Genomic DNA, 24,421 nt, shown 5'->3' with positions numbered 1-24,421 from the left:
CATTTACATTGCTAATATACATCGGCAGATGGTGCTGGATGTCTAACATAATGTTATGTTCCAATATGGTGACATAAAATTATGTTATACTTGTTTTTGTTGCCGTCGTGTTCTGTTGGTTGTCTGTTACAAACAAACACCCTCTATGGTTTAATAGTAAAATTGAACTGCATTATGCACTTTGTCCAATCTTTACAGTTCTATGTCTTTGACAATGCTTGAAAAACTATTACATGCACAAACTTTTCTTTAGTCTGCCTGAAAAGTATTTTGTTAATTGACATTTGTTGATAAATTAGTTTTTGTAGAAACTTTTTTGTGATCTTTTAGTTTTTATGTAATTAAATGTATATCCGCGTTGTGTTAACAAATAAATATCCGTGTTGTGCAATGCCAAAAAATATAAAAAGTGTTGAAAGACAAAAAAGTCAATGAAGAAGTTCGGTTGAATTCTTAAAAAATCCGAAGAAGTTTTCAGGATTGGTGACATAAATAGCGGTTGTGATGAAAGTAGAAGTGAATGCGAACAAAGTGAAAGCGATGAAAATTTGAATAATTATATAATTGACATTCATACATATGTTCCCATACACATCTCCGGTAGATTTATCTCATATCAATCAGTGCACGCCGCTTCATCCGAACGGAGTGTTTACGACATCACTTGTATAAAAATTTTTCATGGTTGATCAGGAAATGTCGTGTACATTACGCTGAGGGATATTTTGCCACCGTTGGAGAGTATGATGTTTTTGCCCGACCTGAGAATCGAAACCGTGCATACAGAGTGCAAGGTGCACAACTATTGCACAAGAACGGCTATATAAAGTAAGTTCAATTTACAAAATTAACTGAAAAAATTATCACTAAATTTCTATTTTTCATAGATGCGGCAACTCCAACGACACATTCATTCAAGACGGTTCGCGAAAAATCATATAAAGACGCGAAATAATTATAAAACCAAAAAACGTAACTGTAAATATAATTATTTTAATTATATCATAGCGTGAAAACTTAAATCACTAATAAACTTAATTTAAATTAAAAAATAACAATGATAAAATACACTACACACTTTCTTAATTTATAACTAAATCTCAAAATATGAACTGAATTTATAAAATTTTAATAAAAAATTAAAAAAATATATGTAAGCTTGTTTTACTATTACAAGGGTAAGCTTAAGATAATATTAATTGCATAAGCTTGTTCTACAATTACAAGCTTAAGCTTATAAACAAGGGTTCCGTTTCGATTTTTCTACAATTATGACATAAGCTTATAACAACAGATTTCTCAAGTCTTTTATAAGCTTAAGGCTTATGTTGGTAAGCTTATTATAATATAATTCTTAAGCTTTTTTGGTATGTTGGGATACTTTAAAAATAACATTTGTTTTCGATTTTCTGAAATTTACTGGAGGGGGTCACACCTAAATTAGTAAAAAAACGAATTCCCTAAAAGTAAAAACTGTCGCCGTTTTCGTAAAGCGGAGATAATCTCATTCGTGAAGAATTGAAGTATGCCCATGACACTTCCTTTCCACTGACTAATGAAACGTCCGTTGCTTTGTTTATGTTTTAAGCATCATATTCCATATCGCAGTGATACAGAATGGAAGGGATTTATTATGTTACAAAGTCGCTGTTTCGCATTTGAAACGCGCAATACACGCATACTAAGCATCGGCTTGAAACTGCTAGAGTTGTAGTTTACAACCCTTAGGTTGTTGTTGCTGTAGCAGCATGAAACCTACGTAGAAGCAGAGGTTTGATGCTGGGTTGGCAGCCGCTGGCCGAAACTCTTTGGTTCCGGGTCAATCCGGTACGTTAGAACCCGCTGCCGTGGGATTGCTCGTGCCTAAATTTAACGAGTACAACCCTTAGGTCGTAAGGCTTGCATCATTTTTAAATAAATAGGCTGATTTCCGAAACGCACATTGCAATTTTAAATAAAATAAAAATAATACATGTTTGCTTTTTTACTGCTTTAAAATGCTCAGCTGTGGCGTTTCGAAATACATGTGTACATAGTTTCGCAGGTGAATTATTACGGCGTTATGAATCTTAGTCACAAAGCATGACCAATAACTGAAACAACGCATTTTATTTATGGTAATTTGTGACATGACAATTCATTTATTTTGTAATTAAAACTATAATACAAAAATATTTTATTTTACATTAACATAAAACGGGAATTATAAAATTATTTAGTAAAATAACATTTTGGGCAGGAAAGAACATTACTTTGGAATTGTGTGAAGCAAATTCACATATGTTTACATACTAGCTAGCCTAAAACAATTTTTGCCTCTTTGCCCTGTACAATGATCTTCTGGCCGTTGAAAAGACAAAATTCTCGTTTTACATAGGCAAACAATAAGTCGGTGACGAGAAATATCTGTTTAATAAATAAAAATGAAACAAATCAATAATATTTATAAGTGATCAAATAAAATATGATTTACCTGTCCAGTAGAAAATGCTAATGTGGCACCGAAATAAAAATTAGCATTAGCTGATCCTGAATAAATCCATAAATGCCATAAAGCGGGTAACATGCAAAGTGATACCACAAAGAAACAAAAAACGATAAAATTGTGTACCATAACTGTAAAGACATTCAAAATGTTAAAATAGTAATAAAAATTGACATAAATAACAGCATACATTTCCAGGAACGTTTCCATAGGGGTAACAGAGCCAAGTAAAAAGCAACGTCTCCGACACAAGGATAAGCCCTAAATATTGACATCAATCCAATCAGTATTGTAGCTAAGAGAATTGGCTCTTTGCGCAGCTTTAAAGACAGAGGCACCAAATACAAAATAGTTGCGTTCATTTGGAATGTAATCAAAAACATGGTGCGGAAATGTTCAAACATTTCAGTAAAGAAATACCAAAACAAGCCAATATTTGGTTGCAAATCACGATAGAAAAATCTGTAAAAACAAAAAAAATAATAGGTGTTAAGCATGAACATCTAATTTTAACTTAACATAGTAACTTTTTCCTATACAAATATTGATTTTTTGAGTGTCAATTACATTTAAATTAATGGTCTGTTCCAAAACTGCAATAATCTACTAATTTTTAATATTTTTTTCGATAACATAAAGTAGTAAAAAGTAGTAGCTTCTTGCAGGTTCTGGAACAGAGCATAAATAAATTTAAAAATATAGTTCGCGTTTTATTGTTGTGTTGCAGAATTTTACTTCTTTATGTGTTTATTTCAGCTAAAATCCCTATTTTGTAGTATTCAAACATTTGAATAACAACAAAAAGTTTCACAGTGGAAATTAAATTGATTAGCTACGGATGGAGCAGGGGAGAATATAGTTTCGGTTGAAGCCAATCAACCTTCACATAAAGAAATACATTTAAGAAGAAAATAATTACATTGATATATAAAATCTATGTATAAATATTAAATCGAATTTTTCTTTTTTAGAAAGTCCCCACTGTTATAAAACAGGTTAAAAAACAGGTTATCGTTTAAGTAGCACATCCCTCGGAGGAAGTTCTTGTTTTTTAGTGAGGGAATACCGGTCTCGAAACCAGCAACATGAGAACAGAACAAAGTCTATATTGGAATTATTTTGGCGACAGAGTAAAAAATGAATGTACTTTTCAACAAGAAAATGTTGTACAATTGGCTGAGTTTTGTAGCTGAACATAGGATAAATCTAGAAATAACTGCCGAAGTCTGTCCAACTAATAAAATTCTATACTAGCTTTAATTACACTCATCGGTGTCTATGGGTAAAACACAAACTGCTATTAAGTGTAAATGGGTACGGTTTAATTTTGGTAACATTTAACTTCCACATTTATGTAATGTATTAATAATACTATTGTTTTGTACTCACATAAATCCCAGTGTACCGTCAATGAAATTCCAGCTTTTATCCCCCATTAAAGCGTAGTTCAGTCTAAACAATGCGATGCTGAGAACAACAAAAGATACAGTAACATGTAGCATAGTTTTGATTTTTCCATTCTTATTAAAGACTAGAGTGGCTGGTGCTAATAATATCACAGGATACAGGTTACGTTGTGACTCAATCACAACAGATAAGAGAAACAATAGCATGTGATGATCAACCAAACCATATAAAGCTATGGACAGGAACATATTGCTAAAAACCGTCGATGTCAACCCGGCACAATTGAAAACCGACAATGGATTAAATAGATAAGCCATTAATACCAAGAATGGTATTGCCTTTTCGTCGTTCGCATGATATTGCAGTTCTTCCGTATCCTTTGCATAATGCACTAATTCTTGACATTGAACTTGCAATTTTCGACGCACAAATATTTTGCTCACATTGTAGAGAATGCATGCCGTGCAAATATCGATAAGTACATATAAAACCGGGAGCCAAGATTTCATGTATTCTGCTGCAAATGTTAAAAACCAAAGTACAATAGGGATTTCATGTACCATATCTCCATCATATGGATTAATCCCCTGCTTTAGTAAATAAACTCCTTCATTAACTGCAATTGTAGAAATTAAATATAAACATCAATTTGCAAGATAACTGATAACTTTCGGCCAGCATAAACACACCTCTTTTGAAGGCATTTAAAGGAGTTGCAATCTCTACACGATTTCCTAATATGTGAACCCAATCTGTGGTACATAAGTACAGACGTACTGCTGCTCCTAATATCAGCCATTTGATGGTATGTTTATCCATGTTAAATTTTCAGATTTTAAAACTTATTTTAATACACCGGAGAATATAAACAATAATGGTTTGACAGTTAACTTCAGTGCTATGGCGATATGGCAAGTAGTAAGTAAGTATTTTTATTGAGTCTTCTTCTTTTCATTAAAATGATAACATATAAAGCGAATGGTTAACATAATACCCTTGCACAATCATACAGGTATCCACATCAGGTCAGCTGATGTACTGCGAGCTGTCAAAAAATGGTCTGTTCCTTTACTTCTGAAAATGGCAAAACCGGCAAAAGTAGTAAAAGTTGAAAACTGCTCCCATATGAATTGTATTGTGTCTGAAGTAAAGGAACGCTTTTCGAGTAAAAAGTTGTAAAACTTGAAGATTCTTTAACGTAAAGGAACACGGCTAAAGTTAGCTCTGTTCCAGAACAAAAAAGTTTTTACAATTTTTACCACTTTTACACATTTTGCGTTCCCGTACACAAAATTTATATAAAAATCGTTTACGACTTTTACAACTTTTACCACTTTATGAAAATTTGAAATGAAAAATATTTTCTTTGTAATATTTTTCATTTGACGTTTATTTCCTTTATAATTTTTTTCATAGAAACAAATTGCTCAAAATTGCCCTCTCATGCACATTTTTACCAGAAAAGTAAAGGGACGGAGAAAAATGGTATATCTGGCAGCAATGTCAAAAAGAAACATAAAAAAAAATCAATTTTCGTCTTTTATTTCACAGTTTTTAATTTAGTTTTGTCAGCTTTCGACTTTTTCTTCTGTTTATCGTCCATTTTCTTTTTCATTGTGAAATAATCGTGAAACAATAGTCGAAAAATCAGTTCTTTTTTCAGTTCATTTTTTACCTGCAGAAATTTTGCTGGTAGCCTGTGGTAGAAGAAAAAGCCATTTTCGTTCTCTCTCACTCTCTTAAAAATTGCTTCCAGTTTTGCCACTTTTCGGGGTTAAGGAACGCTTTGCAGGTTAAAAATGGTAACAAATGGAAAAATGGTAACCTCAGGTAAGTAAAGGAACGCAGCTATAATTGAGCCCAAGTTGTTGTAATTGGAAACACAAAATTAAAAAAACAAAAATTTAAAAGAAAAATTGTGCATTTTGATTGATTTTTGTAATAATGCGTTTATTAATATCTGCCTACCAACATTTTGTTGGAAAATATGTGTGAATCGCTTTATTTTTGGAAAACATTTCTGACTTTTCACAGTACTGAACTGAGGCTGGATTATTGTTCTATGAACATTTGATGAAAATGAAGGAAAAATATTTCCTTTACAATTTTTTTTTTCGTTTGACAGTTTCTTCCTTTATAAAAGTTTTTATTTCACATTTTCATAGATACAGAATTGAGCCCCTGGTTAGTCCCGGGCCACACTACAGTAATTTCACTGAAATTTTGATATGAAATTATGCGTCTCTAGATCGACATCCATAGTAGAGTAGTGGGGAATTCGATTTAAAAACACCTAATTTCATGAAATTTTTTAATGAAATTCACGCTAGTGTGGACCGGGTCTTATTGTTGTAGTTTTTGGCTGATGCATCTACCTGGTAATTGTGCCATGCATAATACTTAAGGCCGCGGCACATACGGTCCGTTGAGCGTCGCGTTACAACAACCACATGAAAACTTCAAGAAGAAACAAGGCGTCACTTGCACTTTTTTCATGTGGTTGTTGTTATTAACGCGTGACGCGACGCATAACGGGCCGTATGTGCCGGGGCCATTAGTGTTGTTTTACATTTACGCGATTGCTCGTACAAGAAATCGTCTCCTCTTTGTTCATATTCGTAAATTTCACACACAGTGTTGAATTTTTTCGTAACTTGGTACCAAGCGTACCTTTTGTTAAAAGTAACTAATGTAAAAACAAGGCATTTTTTAAAAATATTTTATAATTATGTTAAAATGCTTACAAAAAATAATAATTTATGCTTTCAATAATTTTTTATGCACAAATTCGTTGCAAAACTACATTTTGTTTCAGTTTCTCTTACTATGTTTTGCAACTCTGCTCAATAAGAATAACAAACACAAAGAGGAGACAAACTTGACGATTCTTGTACGAAAAGGAGCATAGCTAATGATAACAGACATTACTATAACAAAAATTTGCGAAAATATCCCAGTTAAGGGGTAGTTTACACTACCCACGGAGGCAATGTGGAGACGTAGTTTTTTACATTTGTGCTGGTGTGGACGCACAGAGTAAATGGCGTAAGGAAAATCTCCAATATTGCACATATTAGCGAATATATAACGATGCAAAATTTCATGTCATATGACATTTACATATATGGTTTGTTCCAGAACTGCAAGAATCTACTAATTTTTACTATTTTTTCCGATAACATAAAGGGAAAAATGCTATCGAAGTAAAAAATAGTAGCTTTTTGCAAGTTCTGGAACAGAGCAAATGTGTAAGCTACCCCTAAGTCCCAATTTACATTGGGCGAGTTTACTTGCGGCAATTGTCATTTTGTAGGAGAGAGAGGTGAGGCATATGGTAACCCTTTGCCTCTCAGCACCCTCTCTCGCCTACAAACTGACAATTGCCGCAAGTAAACTCGCCTAATGTAAATTGGGACTAAGCTGAAAACACATACAACGTTTGAGTAAAGTTTTGTGCATGGTACAATAATACAGGTAGCATTATCATGCCAGCTGATGGTAACATAATGTGTCAAGTGCATTGAATTGATGTCAAATTTTGACACCTTATGTTACCAACAATTGCCGATGCGGCTACCTGTGTATTTGTACCAGGGTTTTGTGTCGTTTTGGCCGTTTTTACACTGTTGGGCATGATACCGAAAAATTCAAATTCATTTGAAATATATGCCGGCAAACACATCAACGCCGGACTTTGATGTCGGCGTCGCCCTGTTGTTGTTTTTTGTCAACGCCCAACGCAAAACTTTTTGAAAATCACACTAGGGAACGTTAACCCACTGGGTTTAATAGATCCATTGGGTTAATCTTTGCTGGTTACAATTAACTTTCGAGGATATAAATTGTCAGATGATATTTGTTTACGTATATGTACCTACAAAATCATTCGCAAAATATCACATACATATCAAAAAATATAAAAAAAAAATAAAATGTAAACTATTGATACTTTAAAACAAGTATTTATTCCGTATTGTGATTGGTTGGAAATCAATAATAAAATGCATTAATAGTGAGCAGCGAAAACATTTACCGAAAATGTAAAAATGTCGTGTTTTATACTTTTACGACATGGTAGAACAAATATAAGGTAAAGTAAATACTATAACAAATACAACTCGCACAACAACCACAAAGGAATTTGTTTTTGTTTGTAACGTTATGTCATGTTTACACGAGCGTTTCAATTACGTTGTTCGCTTGTCGAACGACGTACACGAATTAACCCATTTCCACGACACCATTCGTAATTAACAGAAACATAAACAAAATTTCCTTCATTTTTGTTTCCTTGTTTTCACGTAAATTTGAACCGAAAACACATAAAATATACATTAAATGAATAGGAAAAGCAATAGACTTTCCTTCCAATGTATCTTCTATACTTAACTACACACATTTCATTCATTTTTTCCATAAATTCTGAATAATTTTGTATTTTCAATATATTCTTATGTTTCTATTTTCAACATTAAAGAGAGAGAGACATATCAAAGCAATATTTGTGTATATAGACTTTCAGTTATTTGTTTCCTTTTTGTTTCTGATTTTTTACGCGATTTTGAACTAATGGACAAGAAATGTGTGTGGAATTAAGAAGGAAACACAACCATCTTCCTTCTGCATCTATATAAAATGTTTAGTTCATTAATTTTCATTCATCTTTTTCCTTTTTTCTAAAAAAATTTTGTGTTTTCAACAAATTTTTCAATTTTGAATTTAGACATGTCATAATTAATTTTTTCGATAAATGTTACAATCCCTGTTCAGGCGGCGCTAGATTGGACCATCCGGCTTTGCCAGCAGTTCAGGGTCTGGTTCTCAACCGTCCAAACCTAACTCCACAGGGCGAACACAAATTTGATATCGACACCTCCAAACAATAGTATTCTAAGTCGACTTAGCATGTTTTCAAGTTCTTTTCATTTTTATATTTAGCGTCATTTAGCTTAAATTCTGTCAAATTTTGGTAATGATCGGACGATCCGAACAGAAGTTATAAGCAAATATTTACTTAGCATAGTACTGAAGTTCAAAGAAATTCCCAAAATTTTAGAGCTTGTCCTGCAAAACTCGCTTTTCAGAATTAGCAAACTATTATTTGGAGGTGTCGAACGTCCTTTAACTTAAATTCTGTCTAATTTTGGTAATGATCGGTCAATCCGAACAGAAGTTATAAACAAATATTGACTTAGCATAGTACTGAAGTTCAAACAAATTTTCAAACTTTGAGAGCTTCTCCTGCAAAACTCACTTTTTAGACTTAGCATACTATTATTTGGAGGTGTCGATATGCTAACGAACAAACGACACAAATAAAAAAACAAACACACAAACACTGCTTTGATAAGGGAGAATTGATGTTATTACTCCCGCATTTGCCCGCCCTTCCATGGTTTCCAAAAGTCCAATTCGCATTTCGTTGGAAACCCCACAAGACACACACACTCACCTCATCACCTTTTAAAGGAGTCCCCCAATCACAAATAGATTAACACATATTATTATCTTTTTTTTCAACTAATCCAAAACATGGAACATTTATTAATATAAAAAGTTGACTTAAATCTAGATCTTTTATTGATAGTCTGTTTAAATATAAAAAGATATGAAAAAAATGGAATCTCTAACACCAGTAATAATTTAAATATTAAATGTTTTTAAAGGTTAAATTTCATTAATAAGGTCCCTAGAGCGTATTCGGCGTTTTAATATTCGCCGCCTAATTATCAAAATGTCTATCCTAAGAGAGCTCACTTAAGAAAGTTTTAAGGCCACATTGGCTCACTAATCTACTTCCCAATCAACTCTAGAATCCTTGAAAAATCTTATAAAACTTTTAGCTGAGAACTGGTATTAAAAATCCTAACAATATTGAATTTACTTAGAATCTAGGACAAACACAAGGACATCACACATTAATACACAAATGTCGATTTTTTATGTTATTTGTATCAAATATTTGATCATTTGTAAGGCAATTAACCAAATGATCAATTTAGCATTATAATCAAATTTTATATTTAATTTAATTATTCTTTTAGTTAACTTATTTTCTTTCTTTTATTTAGTTGCAGATAACCGCCATGATTTTTACAGAAACACACTCAAAAGTACGTGTTACCTCACTTTCCAGCTTGTTAAATTGGCAAAAATGGCGATACCTCTTTTCAGCACACAGGCATATATATAGTGTTCCAATGGTGTTATTTGGTGGCCTCAAAGTTGGCAGGAAGCCGACACAACCAGCACACTTAAAGCTTCTCAGGCGGGAATTGGTTCTTTCTTTGGTAACAATGGCAATGGCAAAACCGTTGACACAGCGGGCAAAATTAAATGACCAAAAACAGCAAAAATGATAATCAAAAAGACGCACTGGCCCCACTTCTGGGAATAGCTGAGGCCAGTGGAATTGGTGAATTTTTCCGGGAAATTCTATAATAGAAAACCGTTGTTAAAAAAAACGGTCATTTATAGGCATGCATCCACTAGCATCACTTACTCTTATTTTTATTTCCACCAAATAAAGAAATACAAAATGCACACAACTGTCTTTTACTTTACTATCTTTGGGCAACACAATCGGTTTATGGCTTTAAAATTTGTATGTCATGACCCGCAACTTTAATGACGGTTACTGCACAAATAAAGGCTTCAATTTGCCGCTTTTGGCCTTTTATAGCTTCTCTATTTTCCTCCATTTTCCCTAATTTTCCAAGACATTTTGGATTCCTATACATGAAAAATATATCCATACATTTAGTTTACAGATACATTGACGTTACTACCCTCACTAAACAACAATCTCAGCGCTGCTATTTATGGTAGTATGTATTGGCCCATTGAACAATAATTTTATTTTGAAATGGCAATGCCCTACATCTCCTTTCCTCAGTTCTATTGCGTTCACATCGTACCCCATACACAAGTTTCTCATACTGAAATAGAATTTTTTTTCTTTTTTTGAATGAAAGAAAAATTATTCAATCCTTACAGCTGGGAACTTGGTATGTAAACCATTGTTTAATATAAAAACGTCTTTATTAAAAAAACTCATTAATTATTTTCCAGTCATGGTGCGCCGCCGCTATGTTGACTTTTACCGCCCGCTTCCTGACCTGCCCACGCAACAAAACATCGACCATTGCTGAGGAAATTGCGCAAGGGACGATGTGCGTGCTCCTAAATCCCAACGTGGGGAACTCCCACGCCCTGGAGTCCTCAAGCCGGGCATAAATCACATTTCCAGGTATGTATACCCAAAAAATGCCCATGAGGCTTCTCCAAAACAAACGGTAAATTCATAGTGTGCTCGTGGAGTCTTATTTCACACATACTACCATCTCATACTACCCATACAAGAAATGCACACATTTACTACCATAGTACCCTATAAATGTACGTTAGTTGGCAACGCTATCATTTCGTCATGAATGAATTCAAGAGGAAGAAGAAGAAATTGTTTTCATTTTCATATCTTCTCTTTTCATTCATTCATGGCATACAATTCTAAATCAAATACCAAATTAGATTTGTTTACTATCAAAATTATTACTTTTTCATTCTCCTGCCTTTCTTCGCAGATTCCCCTGCTTGCTGGTGGATAAATTTAGGATTTGTGGTAAGTAGACATGTAATTATTTCATGGTGTTACATCTTTATGTCTATCTATAATCTTTGTTGCAGTTTCTTCTGGGAAAACATATAGACGATTTTATGACCACTCTTGCCCAATAGGATGTTCCACCGAAACTAATCATGAGTGCCTCTGGACAGCATTATGTTGCGTGCTAAATTGTACCTCGCACTTGATCAACGATTCTTTCGTGGGCCATCGTATGGAACGTAGCGATGTTTTTTGTCTATGCCATACCGGACAATGTCATAAGTATGTGCATATTTAATGTGCCTAATTTATTTAAAATGTTTTGTTTTCTTTACCTACACAGAAACCAACCACAGCCCGCTACCAATGTATCCTAGATTCTCACCTTATTGCTGCTGGGGCCATTAATGTGACAATTGGTGTTAGTTGTACACCCTTTCCAGTCGATAAATACCATTAGACTGAAGTTTTCCTACGACGCTATGAGTAAGAACATCTACATCCATATGGTAAGTACCAGCGGTTTTTTTTTCATATTTCTTTATTCATGATTGTCATGTTTCCTAGGTTTTTCCCTCGATTGTGCCCATCTACTTTTATAACCATTAATTTGGAGGTTCCTAATGGCGATAACAACGATTCCACCATCTACCGTTCTATGGTCGCAGTGTATCGGAAAATATGAGCAACAATGTCACGCAATGTCGAAACGAAAGTATTTTTACAGGATGTTGTTGGTGCCTTATATTTTATTATTATGTGGTGGCTCGTTAGAAAAGGGATAAAATACAGTGAGTGTCAAAAATATTCGGTTTTAAATTTCACCAACAATAACACCTCAGTATTTTAGAAGCCCATGCCCAATATCCAAAAAACAAAATACTTAAAAAAATGTTGGTCCTGTGGCAATTAAAAAGTGTTTGTAACATGGACCCATGGCAACCCTATAAGCGAGAATAACAAAGAAAACGTTGTTAACCCTGTTTTCAATGCGTCAAAAATATTCGGTTTTTGTAACTTTTGTTAAATATTTCGTCAAAAAACAGGTCATTATCGAACTTTTTCTGCAATACTAGTATACATTTTAATAATTTCGAACAGAATCTTTGTTCCTGTGTGCACAAATATCATATTTCTTAGCAAATTATCAAAATTTAGGGCTAAGGAAAAACACTATCCTAGAAAAGAGAAAACTGTTTATATTTTATTATAAAAACGGCAGAAATAAAGGGAATTTTTGCTTATTTTTGAATATTTAGTCGAATATAGTTTAAATAATTTGCAAAAGTCACGAAAACACAGAAATAATCGATTTCGTGAAACACATAAGCCAGCCAAACCAAGGTCTGGGAGGGAAGGTAGAGGAATCTCCTGAAAAATAACAGCTAAAACGCCCTTAATTTTCTTGAAATTAGTCACCGAGACCTAAATAACTTTCAGAAGATAGAAAATATGTACTTACTTTCCAAAAAAATCGTAAGGATAAAGCCTTTCATGGCCTTGTAACACATCATAAGTCATTAATAAATATATGTCTCCTAGAAGCTCCTTTGTACTTTTTGTGTTGGAGTACACAGAAAGGCCGGAAACTTGGTGGTATACTGATTTTCCTGCGTAGACATTCAAAACTAACTCCTTTTCACCAAGTTTTTGATGTACATCAAGTTTTGAATGTACATCAAGACGAAATTTATACTTGATTATTGGTTATGTAAGTAAGCCGATGGTGTGTGATCTGTTACAAGGCCATGAAAGGCTTTATCCTTACGATTTGTTTGGAATGTAAGTGCATATTTTCTATCTTCTGAAAGTCATTTAGGACTCAGTGACCAATTTCAAGGAAATTAAGGGCGGTTTAGCCGTAATTTTTCAGGAGATTCCTCTACCTTCCCTCCCAGTTCGTGGTTTTGGCTTCACGAAATCGATTATTTCTATATTTTCGTGACTTTTGCACATTATCTCAACCATATTCGACTAAATATTCACAAATAAGCAAAATTTCCTTTCATTTCTGCTGTTTTTATAATGAAATAAGACCAGTTTTCTCTTTTCTAGGATAGCGTTTTTCCTTAGCCCTAAATTTTAATAATTTGCTTTCAAATACAATATTTTTGCACACAGGAACAAAGTTTCTGTTCGCAATTATTAAAATGTATACTAATATTGCAGAAAAAGTTCGATAATGACCTGTTTTTGCCAAAATATTTAACAAAAGTTACAAAAACCGAATATTTTTGACGCACTGAAAACAGGGTTAACAACGTTTTCTTTGTTATTCTCGCTTATAGGGTTGCCATGGATACATGTTACGTACACTTTTTAATTGCCACAGGACCAACATTTTTTTAACTATTTGGTTTTTTGGATTCTGGGCATGGGCTTCTAAAATACTGAGCAGTTATTATTGGTGAAATTGAAAACCGAATATTTTTGACACTCACTGTACCTACCAGGTATTTTAGTGTTTTAGCTATTATGATATTTGTGACCCTCTCACCATTTATTCTTCTTCTAAGAGGTGCTACACTTCATCATGCCTCTTCATCCGGGGGATTACCTTTTTTTCTTTTGGGTTTTTGAAGAATTATTTGGAGCCTACCCAGCATCAAATCCAGTCAACATTTATTTATTCAGGTAATTTTTACATTTTGTAAATGTTTTGGAAAAATCCAGGTATGTGATGGAAAACGATTCGACTCGTTTTGCCATAAATCAAAGCGTGTATCTCTAATTTTGTTGAATATTTTAATGAAATTGAAAATGGATTTTAAAATTATTATTCAAAAAAGGGGTTTTTGCGAAGCAAAACTATATATATCATCAACGGCACTCCGATTATATACCATTTCGATTCTGCAAATCGAGTCGATTCGGTTTTCATCACATACCCGATAGTAAACAATAGACTTTAGAACATCTCGGAAGTTCCCGCTGTGGTACAATAAGAATAATGTACGGACAGACTGGCTTCTGCGCTTGATCAAGTGATTAGCCGACATAACATGGAGGTTCTCAATTCTTGTTAATGCTTGCTTGTTTCAAGCAGTGGATGTGGTGTGTGTCTGTCTGAACGGACATTCCTTAGTACTTAGTCTTTACTAATCACTTTGGGGAATAAATGAAATTTTTGTGGGTACTGATTGGGTTTATTGCAGCACATCAATTACATGATAGCACAGGGAATATAAAAAAAATGTTATAACCAGACCATAATATATTTACAGAAGGAACATGCGTGAAAAACCACAACACCATCGTTATAAAAAATTAACTATGGAACAATAGGGTGGTTCTGACAATCTTCTTAGGGTCTTCTTAACACTATTTGGCACTCGCCTCAAACAAATAGATTTGAATTAAAGATTCCATAACAAGGCATTAAGGCTGGCTAAGGTCATTTTTATTTTGTGAAAAAGTTCATAACAAGTATTATTTGAAAACATTTTCGGATTTCTAAATTTGTTAAATTCTGAGAAATTTATCTATACCTTTTTTAATACACCTTGAATCTACTTAGAAGAAATGAAATACAATTTCAAAAGGCAAATAACAAAACCTTTGGGATGTGGATACTAGAGTTGGGTAATCTAACTCCTTGTACTAGTTCCAAAACGTATGAGTAACATCATGAAATGTAACGTGTGCTGTTAAGTATACGCAGTTTGTTCAAAGAAAAAATGTGGGCCATTGGAACTGCGATGTGAACGAAATAGTTCCATATAGTTCCTTTGGCACAACTCTAGTGGGTACAGTGGCAAATGTGTTTACACAAATACACACGGGCTGAAAAGTTTCGAGCCCGAGAGAGGTATTATAAAATATTTTAAATTTTGGAATCAAGTTGAGCGTAATTTTAGTTGACAATTGCAATTAATATCAAATAAATTAAAAAAAGGTATTAGCCAAAGTATTTATTTAGACACTAGCTTGAATAATCCAAATATTTTCTTCACTTTTCAATTTACTCTGTGCATTCAGCTAGGTTTATTAACCCAGATATGCCCAGCGTCCTATATATAGGACACACAAAATTCTTGCAAATTTGATATGTTATGTTTATCAAAGTACCGTTTATTTTGGTGATATACTCAGTACACATCTGTAGCTCTTGGGATATTATGTGATTCCATTATTTTGAGCTACTATTTTTGAGTTTTGAGGTCTAGTTCATCGAAGTTGCCACCGATCGCTTAGTTTTTACAATGATTTGCGTTATGACCGATTAATTATTGGGTAATTTTATAACGAAAACATACACGATGTGGAGCCTACTACAAAAAAACGTTAACTAGATGCCGAAAAGGTGTCTTTGGACTATATGTCAAATGTTTTGTGTCCCATAACTCCCAGTTATATGATAAAACCCTGTGTCCAAAAGTGGCCTCAAAAACCACTTTTTTCAAAAAATTTTTAAAAAACATATAAACATACTGTTATTATTTCACATTTGCTTCTATAATAATATAAAAATACTTTTAAAACGATCACGATCAAACAATGGGCATATCTGGGTTAAACAAAATGGGTATGGGTAAGTATTGGTATCTTGAGTTTTATCACATTACCTATTAACTCGCACTCTTAACAAAACTGTAATATTGGAAAGAAAAAAAAAATATAGAGTTTGATCATTCCTTATAATTTGCTCATTGATTGCTATCGGAGATACTAGAATATCGTACATCATGACTTGTGGGATCTTATCATTATAATTGGTATTAGTTTGAACTGTAATATGCTGTTTATATTAGAGCTTTTTGGGAGGTTAACCTTCATTTTTAGGATTTGTTTGACGTATATGTAATGGAATTGACATTTAAAACCCAGTGGGTTTGTTAAATCCGGTTATATATAAACGTACTATAAGGTAATTTGAATCTAACTTTTGTCCCGGCCACTTTGCTCTCCCTCAGTACGCACGGCACTCGTTCCAATCTGCTACATATGTTGGAGTCATTTATGTGGTCCGGGTTCGCTACACGGCTCTAGCTGTAGTTTTGTTAGAATTCACAATTTTCCTTCAAATGTTCCAACTCTGCCTTTATAAGATAACCCCCACAGTATGGTGTTACATTTTTATGTCTTTAACATGGCAAGTGCCTAGTGGCTTACCTTGCATGTCTTCAATTTCGAACATATTGTTCCCCACTGGCTTAACTATTCGACATTTTAAATATTTCCTACAAAATTTGGCATTAATGTTTTTTCCAAAGTCACTCAAGACATGGTTTCGCCGAAAAACCTCTTGCCCTGGTACGAATTTAACAATACGAGCCCTTTGGTTGTATCGTTTGGCACTTCGCTCATAGGATTCATGTAAATTTTTGGATATTTGCCCTCTAATAATCTCTAACCGATCCTTTCGCCCTAAGTCGTTGATGTTATGATCACACAAAGATTTCAACTTTCTGGCCAACTTGTAGTCGCTGCCGTTGGTATACATTTCGTAACCAAAAAGGGCAAAAAACGGTGTTACCCCAGTGGCTGTGTGTATGGATGATCTTAACGCACATTCTATTTCGGTTAAGTACGCATCCCAGTCCCTGTGATCATTACCTAAATATGCGCGAATCGCTGCCAAAACGGACTGGTTGACCGTTGACCGGCATTGGACTGCGGCGAATAGGGTGCGGTTAACATATGGTTTATTTTATACATCTCGACCATGTCCTTAAAACCTTTTGCAGTGAACTGGGCACCATTATCCGTGTGGATTGTTTCTGGTACTCCAAATTTTCGAAATATTTCTTTTATTAAAAATTGCACTACATTTGATGTTGTGGCTTCTTTCATGGCTTTAAGGAACACGAATTTGGAGAAATGGTCAACAACTATAAAAATATAGCTGTTGCCAGATTTGGACCGGGGATATTTACCCAAAAAATCCATATACAGTGTTTGAAACATTCTTTCGGTTACCACTTCACATCCTATTGTCGGTTGAGTGTTCCTATTAAATGATTTCGTCTCTTTGCATATTTGGCAATTGGACACATATTGCTTCACTTGTTGAACCATTTTTGGCCAATAATAAAACTTTTGCAGACGATGAAGCGTCTTCGCTATACCTCCATGAGCTGATGTGACTTCATCATGTGCCTTTTGGATCAATAAATATGTTAATGTTTCTGGAATCCAAAGCTTCCAAGGCATTTCATCGGAATCCAAGTCATTTTCTGGTTTAGAGCGTTTGAAAATTAGGCCATTTTCTATTTTTAAGTCAGGCAGTTTCTGTTGGTTTTGCTCTATGTGTTCAATTATGTTTTTATATTCCTGACTTTCGAATTCGGTGGTCTCGAAATCGAATAAGTCATCAACTATTTCATATTCTTCGACTACTTCCAGTCGGGATAGCATGTCTGCCACCACATTATCCTTCCCTTTCTTATGTTCGATCTCGAAATTATACCCTTGCAACATCAAACTCCACCTGGCGAGTCTCCCACTTAAGTCTTTTACTCCCATTAGCCATTTCAAACTAGCATGGTCCGTTATGACTGTGAATTTCATTAATTCGACGTAAGGCCTAAACCTTTTCACAGCCATAACGGCCGCCAAACACTCATTTTCTGTAACACTATAGTTCTTTTGGCTACTATTTAGCTTTTGGGAGTAAAAGGCTATGGGGAACTCTTCATCATTATCACCTTTCTTGAATAAGACTGCTCCTAATCCATACTCGGAAGCATCACATTGTATGTAAAACTCTTTTGAAAAGTCAGGATGCTTAAGGACTGGTGCTGTAGTAAGGGCTATTTTCAGTTCTTCAAATGCCTCTATCGCTTTTGCATTCATTACGAACTTAGGACTTTTTTTCAAAGTGTCTGTTAAAGGAGCGGAAATAGTAGCAAAATTTTTGATGAAGCGGCGGTACCACCCCACTGTACCTAAGAAGCTTCTAACCTCTCTGGGGCTTCTTGGAATTCTTAGAGTTTTTATTGCTCGCACCTTTTCTGGGTCTGTTTTGAGAACACCGCCTCCTATAATAAAACCCAAGTACCTTAACTCTTTAAAGCAAAACATACTCTTTTTGAGTCCTATCGTAAGGTTAGCATTTCTGAGACATTCTGCCACTTGGCCTAGTAGTTTCAAGTGGGTTTCGAAATCTTCCGAGATCACCAGAAGATCGTCTAAATAAATGAAGACATTTGATTTTAGCCGGGCAGGTATAACCTTGTCCATGAGTCTACATAGACGTTGTGCGGCATTACATAAGCCGAAAGGCATCATTCTAAATTGATAAAGCGGACGTCCAGGCACCGTGAAAGCCGTATAGGGCCTTGACTCCTCGTCCAGCTCTATCTGCCAAAAGGCATGCTTTAAATCTACACTACTTATGAACACCGTCTGATCTATTCTACTGAGAATCCCTTCAATATTTTGTAGTAGATACGCGTCTTTTATGGTTACGGCGTTTAATTTGCGCGCATCCAAACAAAATCTGTTTTTCCCAGGTTTCCTGACTATGGTCGTCCGGTTATTCCATGCACTGCACTTTCTTCTATCACATTGAGCTCTAACATCTTATCTAGTTCTTCAAAGACAATTTCCTGCATAGCCGGAGAGATAGGGTAATGCTTATCTTTGATTGGGTTTGTTCCCTCCACTAACTTTATGGTGTGTTTTTCAAGGGTAGTGTGCCCAAGACCCATTTTCTCAAACGCTGGAAATTTATCGACAATACTTTGTAATTTCTCTTGCTGATCAGGACTGAGTGTATGCATCTCTTTCTTATAATCTTTATCATTGGCAAACTTTTCCTGAATTTTTTCCATGTCGATTTCGTTAACCTCTAGTATGTCTGGGGCTAATTTGAAAGCTTTCCAGAAATCTATTCCTAAATACAATGATTGCTCTAGGTCAGGGCATAAGTAAAAACAAATTTCCTTCTCTACATCCTTGTACTTAATCTTCATTCTAATTTTACCCAATATCCTGTGTAATTGACCAGAGGCTGTTCTTATATTGGTATAGAAAGATTCTGGTCCCATCTCTAGTTCTTCTAGAAGCTCTCGACATCCCTTTCCGGAATCTAGTAATCCTTTCAATTCTTTGTCTCCAATTTTTACTACAGCATATGGCCTTGGATCAGAGGTTTCATTGTATTTTCTTACTGATTCTGTCACCAAATTTTTCATAATTTTATTTTCTTTTCTTCTCTCCCTAAGTTTTAAAATTCTTGCAAATTTCTTGGGATTTTGTTTTATATGGTCTGTCCTTGATTGATTCTCTTTTTCAATCTGGGCGAAACTTGTACTATTTTCTTCCTCCTCAAAAATTCTCTTCCTAACGATTTCGTAATTTGATTTTCTAATTTCTATTGGAAGGTAGTGACGGATAGAAGTGTAAGCATTTGTTTCTACATTGTTAGTTGGTTTGACGTTACGGGTTTGTCTCCCGAACATGACCTCCCCGCTGAAATCATGCTCTTCTTGGCGTTTTCCGACTTGCATTTTGGGCATCTAGGTGCCACGGTATTGGGTTGGCCACATCGGTAGCAAAACAATGTCCTTTGTGTGGACAGACAGTCCATAAAACGGTGGCCAGTTTTTCTACAGTTCCAGCAGATTGGATCTATTTTCACCTCTGAAACTTCCTGTATTAGATCATCCCCATAACCATCACAGTCATAATCTGCTGTCGTTAATTCATTGACCCTAACTTGACGGTTTGGAGGAGGAGGCATACATCTAACATCGCGTTTAGAACATGTTTTCTCTGCCAGAATACACTCCATCCTTAGCTGTTCCATTGAGCCTACGTTCATGGGGTATACCAACCTAAAAATATCTCCCTTTAAATTTCTCTTGACAATTTGAATGAGTTCACCTTCAGATATAGGTTGAACTAACCTGGCTCTCAAAGTGTTTATCGACTGGAAGAAAGTGTCAATATCCTCACCAGGCATTAGCTTTCTATCCACTATCTCGCTCATGACTTCAAAATTAGATCGGGTAGTGCTATATCGCCTATAGAGAGCATCCTTTAAGGAGGGCCAATCTTTCACAACACCGGTTTTTATTTGTAGCCAGTACCACTCATAAGCACTACCGGTTAGTAAAGACTGAAATTCAGCATAGATTTCTTCCCATGAAACTCGATATTGATTTTTGAGATATTCTAGCCGAAACACGAAATCTTCAACAGACATACCAGATTGATTTCCATCAAATCTCAGCTTGAATTTCTCCACTTTGCTTGGTCTATCCAAATTGAGACCTGGAGGATTAGACATCATATTATTTGTTGGTCTCTCTGAACGTCTGTTGGTTTCGATCGTTAGAGGTGGGTAGGGAAAAGGAAACGGGTTATTATTTTGTTGATTGTTTTGAGCATTATTACCGACATTTAAATTTTTAACTATGTCTCCTAATTTGCCAATAGCTTCGTATACTTTTGTCATCTCTTCTCCTATGCATTCCTTTACTAATGGTCTTAAACTTAATTGGGCATTATTAACGCCAGTATCTACCATTTCCTTAAGAACATTGTTCATCTCATTGCCTATTGGAATGGGATTTTGGGAACCACTTGCGTTGCCATTAGAGACAGCATTGTATAGGTTATTATTAGGGATAGAATTTGCATTGATAGTCTGAGACATATCTATTATAGCGGGATCTATGCCAGGAGGATTCACCATTCTGCCGTTTTTATCTTTTTTTCTATATTTCGGTAACGTTTGAACAGAAATTCTGCTTATATCAAAAGACGCCGTGCCGTTTCTTTTGCTTCTACGTACGGTTTCGACTAAATTTTCTTCACTCATTGACAAATGCCTCAGATTCTATCAATGTTTGCATGAAAATTTATCGAAACTTTCAATAAAATTGAAGATAAAAGTACAGTTAAATAAAAAAAAAAATAGAGTCAATCAAAAAAAATATATATATATAATAGAAGAATAAAAGTAACAAAAACACAGAGAATAAATATAAAAAAAATATAATTAATAACACAAAAACAATAACCAACAAATTAATACATTTAAACATTTTGGGGTTTTCCTTAAGATGGGTATGTGGTGTGTGTTTTTATTTCATTTTTATTATTTTCTTTTTAACTAAAATGCCCTTTCGGTTATCAAAGCAGGCGAAGACAAACACTAACAAAACACAAAATGAGATCTAAGACCTTTTCTTCCGACTTGGTCTCTACGGCATATTTTCCTAAATCTAAGAAAATGATCTCGTAGATAGGAATGTACAACTAGCATCTGCTCTCATGAGTTAGATGAATATTGCACTTTTCCCTTGGTCGGACATTCTAACTATTGCATCTCCTCTACTTATCACAAAACACAAAAAACAGGTCTTTCACAATACATACATTCTTACACACAAGACGAAGAAGATATTGCACTGACCATTTTAAAAATGGAAGTTATTATACTAAATATCCTATGCTACCTTATAACTAATATTGCACATAACATGTTTTCGATAGAAAACACGACTCAATATCAGCCAGGTCGAAGGATATTGCTATAATACTTTTTTCTATGAATTTCCCTATGGTCTATTTTTATTGCACGTAGGTGGTATTGCACAAAAATATATTAATCTTGGTTCTAATGAACCTTTCTTTTTTAAATTGGGCGCCATTCTGTTACAATCCCTGCTCAGGCGGCGCTAGATTGGACCATCCGGCTTTGCTAGCAGTTCAGGGTCTGGTTCTCAACCGTCCAAACCTAACTCCACAGGGCGAACACAAATTTGATATGCTAACGAACAAACGACACAAATAAAAAAACAAACACACAAACACTGCTTTGATAAGGGAGAATTGATGTTATTACTCCCGCATTTGCCCGCCCTTCCATGGTTTCCAAAAGTCCAATTCGCATTTCGTTGGAAACCCCACAAGACACACACACTCACCTCATCATCTTTTAAAGGAGTCCCCCAATCACAAATAGATTAACACATATTATTATCTTTTTTTTTCAACTAATCCAAAACATGGAACATTTATTAATATAAAAAGTTGACTTAAATCGATATTTTTTATTGATAGTCTGTTTAAATATAAAAAGATATGAAAAAAATGGAATCTCTAACACCAGTAATAATTTAAATATTAAATGTTTTTAAAGGTTAAATTTCATTAATAAGGTCCCTAGAGCGTATTCGGCGTTTTAATATTCGCCGCCTAATTATCAAAATGTCTATCCTAAGAGAGCTCACTTAAGAAAGTTTTAAGGCCACATTGGCTCACTAATCTACTTCCCAATCAACTCTAGAATCCTTGAAAAATCTTATAAAACTTTTAGCTGAGAACTGGTATTAAAAATCCTAACAATATTGAATTTACTTAGAATCTAGGACAAACACAAGGACATCACACATTAATACACAAATGTCGATTTTTTATGTTATTTGTATCAAATATTTGATCATTTGTAAGGCAATTAACCAAATGATCAATTTAGCATTATAATCAAATTTTATATTTAATTTAATTATTCTTTTAGTTAACTTATTTTCTTTCTTTTATTTAGTTGCAGATAACCGCCATGATTTTTACAGAAACACACTCAAAAGTACGTGTTACCTCACTTTCCAGCTTGTTAAATTGGCAAAAATGGCGATACCTCTTTTCAGCACACAGGCATATATATAGTGTTCCAATGGTGTTATTTGATGGCCTCAAAGTTGGCAGGAAGCCGACACAACCAGCACACTTAAGGCCTGCGTACATAAGCTGCTTTGCCTGATTGCCTTGCTTTGCTGCTTCAATAAAAAATAAAAGAACAAAGAAGGCCGACCCAATTTCCAACTGATGGCAACCCAGTTCAAAATTTCGTCTTTATTCTATTATTTTTATTACGTCAAAAATGAAGCAGGTGAGCAAGGCAATCAGGCAAAGCAGCTTATGTACGCAGGCCTTTAAAGCTTCTCAGGCGGGAATTGGTTCTTTACGATGTTTTTTTTTTTAGGCCACAAACAAAAAGGCAACGGTTGCAAGAAATTCACAAAACTTGGTAATAATGGCAATGGCAAAACCGTTGACACAGCGGGCAAAATTAAATGACCAAAACAGCAAAAATGATAATCAAAAAGACGCACTGGCCCCACTTCTGGGAATAGCTGAGGCCAGTGGAATTGGTGAATTTTTCCGGGAAATTCTATAATAGAAAACCGTTGTTAAAAAAACGGTCATTTATAGGCATGCATCCACTAGCATCACTTACTCTTATTTTTATTTCCACCAAATAAAGAAATACAAAATGCACACAACTGTCTTTTACTTTACTATCTTTGGGCAACACAATCGGTTTATGGCTTTAAAATTTGTATGTCATGACCCGCAACTTTAATGACGGTTACTGCACAAATAAAGGCTTCAATTTGCCGCTTTTGGCCTTTTATAGCTTCTCTATTTTCCTCCATTTTCCCTAATTTTCCAAGACATTTTGGATTCCTATACATGAAAAATATATCCATACATTTAGTTTACAGATACATTGACGTTACTACCCTCACTAAACAACAATCTCAGCGCTGCTATTTATGGTAGTATGTATTGGCCCATTGAACAATAATTTTATTTTGAAATGGCAATGCCCTACATCTCCTTTCCTCAGTTCTATTGCGTTCACATCGTACCCCATACACAAGTTTCTCATACTGAAATAGAATTTTTTTCTTTTTTTGAATGAAAGAAAAATTATTCAATCCTTACAGCTGGGAACTTGGTATGTAAACCATTGTTTAATATAAAAACGTCTTTATTAAAAAAACTCATTAATTATTTTCCAGTCATGGTGCGCCGCCGCTATGTTGACTTTTACCGCCCGCTTCCTGACCTGCCCACGCAACATAAATTCTCTCATTTGTTAGGGATGGGACTTTTTTATTCCTCGTTCAGAGAGTATTTCTACTCGAACAACGTAGATAAATCGTCGTTCGTTAATAGAGTTT

General features: G+C 34.6%; 1 protein-coding gene across 1 annotated transcript; it reads right to left on the bottom strand.

Annotated features, from left to right (window-relative positions):
• Positions 1–2,103: 2,103 nt before the first annotated feature.
• PIG-U (phosphatidylinositol glycan anchor biosynthesis class U) lies at positions 2,104–4,816 on the bottom strand. The gene is made up of 5 exons (XM_073965891.1): positions 4,582–4,816; positions 3,875–4,508; positions 2,676–2,947; positions 2,474–2,616; positions 2,104–2,406 (listed from the first exon to the last, which is right to left on the bottom strand). The coding sequence occupies exons 1-5, from the start codon at positions 4,709–4,711 to the stop codon at positions 2,296–2,298; spliced, it is 1,290 nt and encodes a 429-aa protein (XP_073821992.1). The 5' UTR covers positions 4,712–4,816; the 3' UTR covers positions 2,104–2,295.
• Between the last annotated feature and the right edge of the window lie 19,605 nt (positions 4,817–24,421).

The sequence above is a fragment of the Musca autumnalis genome, unplaced genomic scaffold (assembly GCF_047663935.1).
Source record: "Musca autumnalis isolate F117 unplaced genomic scaffold, ASM4766393v1 scaffold_2, whole genome shotgun sequence".
NCBI lineage: Eukaryota > Metazoa > Arthropoda > Insecta > Diptera > Muscidae > Musca > Musca autumnalis.
Note: the sequence above shows the minus strand (reverse complement) of the source record. Positions and strands in the feature narration are given on the sequence as shown.